Here is an 11379-nt window from a genome sequence, read left to right on the forward strand (position 1 = left end):
GGTAGGTCTTGACCACCCTCATAGGTCTTGTAATTATGTACAGTCTTGATGTGACGTAGGACTACTTTTCCATTTCCTAGACCAAACTGACAAACAGAAATGTAAAGAGCCACTTCTCTGTGAATGATAATACCAACCTCTCTTCCAGTCTTTAAGCAAAACTGACAAATGGTTCATTTTTAACAGAGCTGGGAAATAAAATTTTGAAAGAGACTTCAACTTAAAACACAAGCCACAGCTTTTAACTTCAACTCACTTTACAGATTGTGTCATAAAGATGTTACAATTACAGCAGGGGTTATTCAATGATTGCTGCAAGCAACTACCAAAAAGGAAGGAAGGAAGGAAGGAAGGGAGGGAGGGAGGGAGGGAGGGAGGGAGGGAGGGAGGAAGGAAGGGCAGGAGGGAGGGAAAGAAAGATAGAAAGAGAAAGAAAGAAAGAAAGAAAGAAAGAAAGAAAGAAAGAAAGAAAGAAAGAAAGAAAGAAAGAAAAAAAAGAAAAAGAAAAAAGAAACGGTCAGGAAAGAAGGAGGAAAGGAAGGAAGGAATGTTAACCAAAGCTATTGTACAGAATGCTTATTTTTTTATAAATAATCATTCCATGGACATTTTTCATAAGCCACATAAAGTGTTATAGTCCTTTGTGAGGCTTGTTGAATGTTGTTTTAGATGTTGGAGCGCCTGTGTATGAAAGAAAGTAAATCAGCTCCACAGGGAGGCAGATTTGTCTCTGTTTTCAGCCTGAGGTGTTAACTGACAATTGCTGTCTCCATCAGGGCCCTTTGCAAGTTCATGTGCATCCTCCATTGGAAAAATAAAAAAACCAAATGAAAATTTCCATTTTTCAACATGCAGACTAACTTCCAATATGTGGAGTTCCTAATAATGGCAATCCCCATCAAATGAGTGAAAATGAATTTTATGTATATTGATAGATATTTCCAGCTCATATATGTTGGTTGTAAGTACACAGATAAAGCCTTTGTATTATATATTGAAATTAAATTTTTGATAACATAAGGAAGTAAATATTTTAAGCTTTTCTTCACTGTTTGAAGAAATCAGTTGCAAAAGTGTATGCCTCATGTATGTGGACATGCATCCTGTGTGCCTCTGTTTCATACTTTAAATTGAGAGGGGATAAAATTTCAGGTTTCTTGTTACAATGTAAAACATAAAAAATAAATAAATGGCAAGGGACAGCTGGAACTTCCTGAGGTCAATGGCCTTTTCTTCTCAGGATCCTCTGCAGAAAGTATTTCAACTGGACTTGCTATGACTACAGTTTCTACGACTTGAAATGAGATTACATTTGTGGAAGTTTGTAGGGTTCTTTAAAAACTGAGAATATTTTCCTAGTTTTGCATATACTAACTGTAGGAAGTGATCATTAAAGAGGGAGCCAGACAGACAGACAGAATAACAAGGCAAGATCAAGGGAATTACTTTACTATTAATTTCCAGAATGAGTGTATTAATGAGAGCCCAAATGCATAGAAGAAATATTTGAGTTAACTGAATACTTCTAAATAACCACTTCTTTTGCTTCTGGTCAACTGAAGTTATTATAGAAAAGGAATCAAATATATAACTTTAAATTTCTAGAGGAAAAAAAATCGAAATTACTTTCAAACTTGTTTTTTTAATATTTCTCCTGAGCTGGAAGATAGTTACAAGTTGTCACCAGTTTCTTTGGTGCTTTACAAGTTATCTGGATTGACTTCAGGTGCCTACAGCACATGCCATGTGTGTGGTGTGTGTGTGTGTGAGGTGTGGGGGGTGGGGGTGGGGGTGGAGGTGTTTGTGTGTGTGTGGGTGTTTGTGTGTGTTGGGTGTGTGGGTGTGCATGGGTGTGAGGGGGTGTTTGTGTGTGGGACGTGTGTGTGTGTTTGTGTGGGTAGAGGGATGTTTGTGTGTGGGTGTTGGTGTTTGTGTGTGGGGATATGTTGTGTGTGAGTGTGTATGTGTGTGTTTGTGTGGGTGTGGGTGTGTTTGGGGTGTGTGTGTGTGTGTGTGTGTGTTTGTGTGGGTGTGGGTGTGTTTGTGAGGGGGTGTGGGTGTGGGGTGTGTGTGTGTATGTGTGTGTGTGTGCTGATTATTTGGCTTAGCTTTCCCATGTGCTGCAAGAGTTGAGCACACATTATGTTCTTTATGTCATGATCAACTGTTTTGATATTGGAAAGTACAACGTTGCCATTAGACTTCATAATCCTCTTATTATAAAGCAATGAGAGAACAGGCTTCAAGAGAAGTGGTTCCTTTTCTTCACATTTCTTATTTATTATAATCTAGAATTTTATCCTTTCCCATAATTACTTATTTTAAGTGTTTTCCTTGCCCAGTTTGAAAATCTTAACGTCCGTTCTTCAGTTGAATATATACCACTAATAGTACCTCGTGTAAAAATGCAGAAGTAAAACTATAAGTGTGTCAGAAGAGGATAAGCGGATTACCTCAATGGCTACAAAGACAAATGTGGGGTTTTCATATGTTGGTACCAATATGCAGCTAACAGAAAACCTGTCAAATAATAGAAAATTTTCATGCACATTATATATGACCACAAGAAGTTCTCACAGTTTCACACATAAAAATTTAAAAATCTTTTAGAAATAAATAATGCACATTAGTTGCAATTAGGTGTTCTCTTGATTTTTGTAAAGTGGCATTGATTGATGCCACTTAAATACCTGCTTACATGAAAAAATTCTCAATGAATTCTAAAGAAAAAAAGTCTGGAAACCTGAAACAAAGAACACAAACTTTTATTGAAAGCAAATCAGACAAGGAAGTTCTTTATCTAATAGCAGGTAGATAGATAGATAATAGAAAGGTAGGTAGGTATATGATATATAGAAGATAGATAGATAGATAGATAGATAGATAGATAGATAGATAGATAGATAGTAGACAGATAGATAGACAGACAGATAGAAACAAACTGAACCTTGTAAAATCCATGTCTTCAAATATAGTATTAAATTAAAGGTAAATTTCATTTTTACATAAAAAAATAAAACTTTCAGTAATTCCCATTCATTGACACCAAAAGAGAATTAAGTCATTTAAGAAATGACAGCATTCACATCATCCCGATCAGGTATCAGGTACCAGAATCCTTACCACCCCTGAATCTTCAATCTCACAATCTCAGCTAACTCTTCACGAGTGGCTATCATCTGATAGTGACCCAGATGAGTTTAAAATATACTATAATACTTCCTGCAACCTGGAGCAAGACCTTTGTTCTTTCCAGATTTCTAAGATTCAAATATCATCCTGCTCTACTGTGATAGGATATGGCAATGTACAGGGATACCAAAGAATGCTACTAATGCTCTCTGGCTGCTGCATTGTCTTATCCATGAGTGTAAACGACTTTCCAGTTGACCACACCTTAAAACAGTCTTTGTGGACACAATGTTTCATAATTGGTGAAAGTGTGGTAAGAGGACACAGCTGAGAAGTCCAAGGTTATGGGGCACCATAGAAGCCAATAGCTTTGTCATGCCTGTCAGCCGTATACCATCTTGCTTGAACTCCGTAGTAACTCATTGTCTCCATCTAGCAAACAAGCTGTCATGTGGGTAGGTCAACAATGTTACATTACATTGTGCTTTGAGGTTAAGCAGGAAATAGCAAGGTTCATCAGAAATCCAGAAAAGCAAACAGGGTTTCACTGGAGAATGATCAGAGGACCTAAATTAGAACTGGAAATTGCCCCAGTCCATCAATCTCCTAGCCAACTCTATCAATAAAGGTAATTTTTTTTCTTATTTTAGTTAGAGATCTCACATTTGTCCTAAATGAAATTAGCAGGCTCAACACGTGAAGAGTAACAGATCTTTTACTTGTTCGGGTTGTAAAGGATTGGTTAGAAGAAGAAAAGAAGCACTTTAATCAAATTCCAAACTTTTAAACACTCGGTAATAATAGGTGATACTGTGGAAGTATATTATATGACCAGGAAGAATTAAAGAACTTGCTATGAGAATGTGTGGGATTTGCTGCACATAAATAAGCAATCTTCCAAGTAGGACTAACCCAGGCTTTTACAGAGAACGAGGATAAAAACAGCAACAACAATGGGTTGAATAGCACAATGAAGACTGTATTACATTCAGACAATAAGGAATTGTCTTTTTATTTGGAGCCAAAAGATATTTTTATCTGTGGTAACAAAAAGTTCAGAGCAATATATACAGAAGCACAAAATGAAAATTTGTGGAATAAACTATCCAAGAGTATAAATATCCCCTTTTCATAAATATTCAACGCATTATTTGACATGTTGGTTCGAGAGGAGCTCCACAAGTGCAATTTTAAGCTTCTTGACTTGGGCTTTGGTCCAAAAAATTATATATTCCCCACAACTATCAGCTTTTTCACTAAAAATACATGCTCACACCCTACTTCTAAAATAGTCTACGATAATTATTTTCCACTTTCATAGTAACTAGTACAGTTATGACTGCCATTGTCTCTCATTTCTAAGCAGAGAAAACGGTTCTGAGATACTGTTAACACAAGAAAGTGTGGTAATGGAGTAGGGCATTTTCTAAAATTGTGCTAAAATTGCCATTTTTATATTTAATGATTTTCATTGTGCTAGACAGATTTGTTTTCGGTAACAAAAACAAAACCATCCAATACAATTCTCTAGTCTATTGCTCACCAGTCATCTAGACCCTCCTTGTATCAACTTCACAATGGATTTCATTCATTTTGAAAGCATAAAGCCAAAACTTAGCATACAGAATTCTCACTGTCAACTGCTCGGCCTTTTAGTGAGGAAATTCACTGAATGGTGACACCTAGAAAGGCGATCTGTTGAATTTTCACTCAGTAGATGCCAAGGAAAATGACTTAAGAGACCGTATTTTTTTTATAATAATTAAAAAATCCAAAAAAAAAAGGGCAAGAATCTATATAAAAAACTGTGTTCACTGGAGGAGGGGCTCATTTCCAGGCTTCCCATTGGCCTGAAGAACACCAAAAGAATTATGGGAGTTACATCAACAGTTCTCTTTTCCTTGCCTGCCTCTCTTACTATTGCTGCTTTTATAGACAAATCATGCCAGGCTTGCCTCTGGGGCAACCCTTAACACATGATTCTACATTAGTTAACTTTTTAAAAGGCAAACACCCAGAAATGAATCTAAAACTCGTCGGTTTGAGGTTACCAGAATAAATTTTGTCTATGGTTATTTCCACATTGCTCTACGGGGAAAAGGACATTAAGCTTGCACATCTCAAAATAAGGCAAAGGAAGACGGCCCAGTACAGCAAAGTTAGCTTTTCTTTAACGCCCATGACATATCTCAGTCCCAGTTAGTTTATAAATGCATCATAGACTCGAATTCATCGATTCTCTGTTTGGTGTTCCCTTTCCTGATCTTCCGATAGGATATCGTATTGTATCTGGAATAAGAATTCCTGGAGATATCTCCCTTCTTCCCTAACACTGGCTGCTCATCTGGGGTCCCTGGTTGGGAGCTGGGGCTGCTTAGTGGGGAGTCTTCCCTTGCACGGCTTTCCTCCATTATATGAGAGCCTTCCCTGTGTGTTCTCTTAAATTCTATTACTCGAACTTCATCTTCCTCATCAATGCACTCATCAACATCTTCCTCGTTAATTTCTTCATTCCAAACTTCTCGTTCCTCATCACATTTAGGAGGCAACAGTTCAATTTGAGTAGATTTCTGGAACCCCAGCCATTCTATTTCAGTTGCCTGGCAGGCGGTGTCCTCATCTTCAATCTGTTCTAGAGGTTGGTGGACAATCTTTTCCTCTGGCTTACTCATGTCCAGGTTACTGCTGCTCAGATGAATTTTCTTCCACGGGTGCCCTGCAGCAAAATGGACCAGTGGGTGAGACATGCTGGGTTTTCAGAGTACCCAGCTGCTATCTCTAATACTCTAAATCATTCCTTGGGACAGTGAGATTCCAACTTGTGCCTTCTGGACTGTGACTCTGTGTTGCCTGATAAATTCTAGACAACCAAACGGGCTTCACAGTCAAAACAGCTTGCAAAGCACTGCATTTCACATAGATAAATAAATATTTCAGAATTTAAACTTTGTGAATGCTAATGAATACTGTGTGTCTCCAGGAATGTCAACAACCCAGCCTCATTTCACTGGAATTGCATGGCTGTCGACTAGTGAGTGTAATAGGATTACTGTTCTCTGAGGCACATTTAATTTTTTCTCTTGTCAAAACTAGATGTGTGTGCAAGTGTATAATGCATATGTACACACACACACACACACACACACACACACACACACACATATATATAGTATTTGTGTATAGGTACACACTCAGTAAAATGTTTGGATTTAATTCACATCCATTGAAAATAATACCTCAAGGGAAAACACTTTACTCCAATATGAAAATGATGACTGCCCACATCTAGAGCTGGCTGCTCTTCCAGAGCACCTAAGGTCCAGTTCCAGCACCCACAAGGCAGCTCACAACCATTCCTAACTCCAGTTCCAGGGATCCAATATCTCTTCTGGCCTCTACAGGCACTAGGCATGAACGTAATGCAAAAACATGTATGGAGGCAAAATATTCATACACATAAAATAACACCAAAAATTAAAGAAAAAAAATAAGAGCAAAGGCTGCCTAGAGAGATGGCTTAGTGGTTACAGGAACTTGCTCTTCCAGTGGACCCAGCTTTGGTTTCAACACCCACATGGTAGCCTACGATTCTGTGTAATTCTAGCTCTGGAAGATCCAATGCCTTCTCCCTGCCTCCTGATACCAGGTGGGAGCTAAGGGCACTTAAATACACGAGACAAAACACTCATATAAATATAATAAAAATAGAGTGTTATAAAACCAGAAGATCAAAGGTCCCTAGATGTTCAGAACTCATATGCTGGCAACTGAGTCATACCCACATGGCCTCAGATGTTCTGGTGACTTCTAGGGATCCATATCTAATAATTATGTTGGGCTTGTTTGCATATAATGTTAGGTTCTCCTGTTGCTCCAAATGATAGTTGAGTAACAGGTTATTTGTGTCATGATGGAGGTCTTATAAGACTTAAAATTCTGTAATCATTGGTTTCTAAACAACTGGATAATATTAACCCACTTCACTAGTATTCTAGATGTATAATAATGAATGGTAAGGGGGCAAAAGGTTTTCTGAAAAAATACACATGACAGGCTTACGTGGAAAAACCCAGCCTTTTCATAGTGAACATAGCTAGAGTATGTGGCTTTAGCATTCTTAATTCCATAGGAGCCTATAAACAAGTTGAAAGGCAGTTGCCAACTTCATTCTCCCTCCACAGTTCTCCCTTTAAGTCTGTTTTCATCAAAGACTTTTATTTGTTCTCTGAATCCAAGTTTCCATGTACCATGAAAGAGAAGTAAGCATGAATTACCAGATACTTGTCCTAAACAGCTGCTGTCAGTCCTCTACTTGATTTTTTTTTTTTTACAAACAAGTGTACATTGGCTATTTGCTGATATTGGACTTTGTTTTGTTGGGATTTTCCACATCAGTAAAATAAAATAAAAAAAACATACAATAATCTTTTTGCTCATATTCACAACTCAGGCCTAAGCCTGTCATGAATAAAATTTATCCTCCAATTTATATTCCTTAGTGTTTTTCCTCAGTCTTTTTATCGTCTTTATACTCTTAGCAGGCATATTGTCTTAGGAGACTGGATAGCTGTTTGCCATTTTGAAGGTAAAAGGCACCGAAGCCAGCACCTCTGTCAGAGAATAGAAGTGAGCTGTGTTACGAAGGAAAGGACTTGAGCAGAGGCAAACTCACGGGTAGCATCATGTAGCAGAAGAAGAAAGGCAAAGTCCTCAGAACTGTTGTTTGCAGTGGATTTCATTACTGACTTAAAAAAAAAAGCTGTAGGTGGACAACTGTGAGCCTTGCCATGATAGACTTGTCCCATTAAAAGCAGACAGACTGAGGCGAAGAAGTTAGGCCTTTCATTTCATAAGGTCTCAGCCTTTACAGACTACCTCTGGTGGGCTGGTCTCTGTGAAACCTCCACAAGAGCCACCACTTTCCTATGACTGCATAGATGTTGGCCAGCAGAGAGTCGGGGAATTGTCTAGGGCAAGGAAGAAACTCAGAAATCCCAGTCACCTCCCTGTTCTCCTTGGCATCTTCTATTTACACCGTGTTCCAGTGTTCAATCTAAACCTTAGACTAAACCTGTTTCTGAACCATCCCAGAAGATGGCTGACACCCACCCATCTGGAGCAACGAATTACAAAAAAAAAAAAAAAAAAAAAAAAAAAAAAAGAAAAAAGGCTTGATATAGTGAGCTAACCTATCATACACGGCTGTCATTTTGCCATGAGTGTCAGTCAGTTCAAGCCATACAGTTTGGGGCTTCGGCCATCTGTAAAGCCGGGTAAGGTGGAATCCACAGAAAACAAGACTCATGCATCTGCCCCTAGCAGCTTGAAGATTTTGAGGTCATGGCTTATAACTGCTTCTCTACATCACACACAAAGCATCTCACACCATGCTGCTACCATATCCCGCCGAACAATTAAGTTAGGAAACCAGGATTCCTGTTACCTTCTCTGAATGCCATGTCCTCAGCACTCGTTTCTTGGAGAGAAAGATCTCTGATGGCCTTGTGAACAGCAAAGAGGTTCTCTTCTGGGTTTTCTAGGGAGGAACAGAAGAATTGTAGTATTTACAACATAGACAGTTAAAAGTTGATAGATGATCAATTTTGACTCTAGGTAGATTTCTTTAATTTTAATTATGATTAGTAAAATTATCATTCTAGTTTTCTGATTTTTTTTTTAAAAAATTGATTACAGTTATTTAATACTTAAATTCCACAATGATAATCTTTCCGTGTGTGTGTGTGTGTGTGTGTGTGTGTGTGTGTGTGTGTGTGGTGTGTGTGGTGTGTATGTGGGGGGGGCACAGATATACAATATAAAAGGTATCTATATTATATATAAGGTATCTATATCATATATAACTTTAGAGAGAGAGACCTGTGGTTCTAACACTAAAGGGCATTGACTTTTTATCATAGAACCTGTGGTTCTAACACTAAATAACATTTAGAACTTATGTAACAACTTAATAAAGGCAGTTGCTTTTATCCTCTTTTCTTTTAGTGAAAACATTCCGGGTTCAGAAGAGAACACACTGGGACTACAGAGATACTAGATGAATCTAAATTATGAGTCATTGCGATAGGACACCCCTATTGGGAAAAGGAACTATTTGTCTTTGGTCTAGCTTATTTATATAATATTAGTTAATATAAAAATTTAAAAGAAAAACAAGTTTGTAAGTCAAAACAGTTAAACTGAGTAAAAGAAATACTTTACCATTGAGAATCTTCTTGTCTTCAGGTATGTGCCCTTTAGTGTTTCTGCTTTCATCTTGGTTTTCTTTTGCAGGTAAATCTGCAAGACTGGGTTCAGCCTTGTAGTAGGGCTGGGTCTCATCTGCATCAGCTGTCCCCTTCCTGGTTTGACTGCTAGGCTGTTGGTCAGTCTCAGGTGGTCTGTCCCCATTGCTGCTCAGTGTCACTGCAGCATCTGTCATGGTGCTCACTGAGGTCTGGTTTAAGGAAAGCGATGAAGAAAGTAAGCAAGCAGATCTTCGATAAGATTTAATGTTGTGGACTCTATAGTTTAAAAGTCTACCCTAAAAACGTAAAGTGTTGCCCTGACATGTAATAACCAGGTTCGGTCTAAAGGTTTGCGATGCTCAGAATGAATGTGATGGGGTTTTTCAGTTTGGTTACCAGGAGCAAAAGCCAGCCAATCAGCAGCACAGGCACCGCTTCACAGCCCCACTCCCAGAATTAGTGCTGCCTTCGATTTGCATAAACAAACAATCTGAAGCAATCAGGCTTTTGTGTTGGCATGCAGAGGGGGACTTGCTGCTCAGTCCCCCTCTGGGAACAGAGATTTTTGTCCCTTTCCATAAAGGCCCATTGTAATTTTCCTTGTAACAGGAGCCACAATTGTTCCCAGGCTTTAATCCAGAGAGAATGACCACCTTGAGGCACATTAGTTCTGTGTAACCAGCTTAACATTTCCAAACAGATTTGGTTGGAGTAAAACCTCAGCTATTTTGTAGGAGACAATGGCATCATTTCTCATCTATTAAAGACTAAAACCAGCTTTTCAATGACCTGTAAACATGACAACTTGATCGTAAACGACGTTGGCAACAGATTTCATGGTATGCTTTCAGGAAACTGAGAAGGGAACTAAGAAAAAACAAGCAAATTCTCCTGATGTGCTAAGAGAAGAATTTGATGATCTTAGGGTAATTCATTTTGTCTAAAGCTTCTGATTTTCCAGTTTTCTCATGTCTGTGGACACTCACTTCACTCATTAAAACATTAGTATAATTTTCCAGTTAACTTTTCTTTTGCTCCAATCAGAATTATCTTGTTGCCTTCCATACTGGTTTTAGTGGTGCAACCTGCCCTTCAGGGATTGATTGGTTTAAAACTAGTCTGCTGCTCACTCCTCTTGACCCGTTGAAAGGAAAATATTCTTTCTCCTTTCTGGATTGCCCGGCCCTTCCCCAAGACCAAGCCCTTGGCCTGAGCACCTCCCCGAGCCCTCACTTCTGGGATAACGTTTCATTCCTTTAATGATTCCTTCCCTGACCCACATTTTCCCTCCAGAGTTTAATTGGTTATGATAACTAAGTAATTTTACAGCAATGACTTTTTACCAACTCAGATCCAAGCTTCATCTGAGCAGAGCCAAGGCACCGTGCTGACTTTTGTCCTCGGCAGCGTAAACCACCTGCCTTCATCTAGGGAGGTCTGAAAGCATGCCAGAACAAAGGAAGACAGTCTGAAGAGAATCACATGCACCCCCTTTCAATTATCAGACTATTGAGTAGGAGTACCCAAAGAACTGGAATTTCCCCAGGAAATTTCTGCTGGAAGAACATGATGGAGCCTGGTGCCAGCCAGAGAAGGCACTTGTCTCCAAGAGAGAGTCTTCACGCACTTCCGGAAAGTTACCAGACAGCCTTCCAGGAGGGGCTGGAACCATGACCATGATGGGCAAAACCATATCTTGGCCAAGACTACTTGGCAGCTGTTAGGTGCAACTCTTGCCATCTGTTTAACCCACACCTCATGTTTGTCATCCCAAGATAAACTTGAGTTGGGTGACTTGATCTCATCCTCCCCACAAACACACTGAGATGCTCTTTGTCTGCTCTTTGTTGCAGGGGAGTCTTCAGTTGGTCTCCTGATGATCTACTCTATCATTAAGCCTTCCTAGCAACTCTGGCAACCAACTGGCATTCTACTCTAAAATTTTAAATATGTGTGTGTGTTTGAATAAATAAGCAAGTCTATACCTGCAAGAGAATACATT

At 38.9% G+C, this 11379-nt stretch overlaps 1 protein-coding gene across 1 annotated transcript; it reads right to left on the minus strand.

Moving 5' to 3' along the window:
* Positions 1 to 2747: 2747 nt before the first annotated feature.
* On the minus strand, positions 2748 to 9780 carry Ermn (ermin). The gene is made up of 3 exons (XM_021639273.2): positions 9352 to 9780; positions 8576 to 8668; positions 2748 to 5848 (listed from the first exon to the last, which is right to left on the minus strand). Exons 1-3 carry the CDS (start codon positions 9569 to 9571, stop codon positions 5337 to 5339), a joined length of 825 nt encoding a protein of 274 aa, XP_021494948.1. The 5' UTR covers positions 9572 to 9780; the 3' UTR covers positions 2748 to 5336.
* Positions 9781 to 11379: the final 1599 nt, after the last annotated feature.

Source organism: Meriones unguiculatus, chromosome 8 (genome assembly GCF_030254825.1).
Source record: "Meriones unguiculatus strain TT.TT164.6M chromosome 8, Bangor_MerUng_6.1, whole genome shotgun sequence".
In the NCBI taxonomy this organism is placed as follows: Eukaryota; Metazoa; Chordata; class Mammalia; order Rodentia; family Muridae; genus Meriones; species Meriones unguiculatus.

Bases quoted from the DNA above. Each gene is read 5' to 3' on its own strand.
- Ermn (XM_021639273.2), bottom strand. From the start codon at position 9,571: ATGACAGATGCTGCAGTGACACTGAGCAGCAATGGGGACAGACCACCT. The intron at 8,669-9,351 runs GTAAAGTATTTC...GTTCCTCCCTAG, and splicing joins AGACAAGAAGATTCTCAATG to AAAACCCAGAAGAGAACCTC. The intron at 5,849-8,575 runs GTAACAGGAATC...ATTTTGCTGCAG, and splicing joins GGACATGGCATTCAGAGAAG to GGCACCCGTGGAAGAAAATT.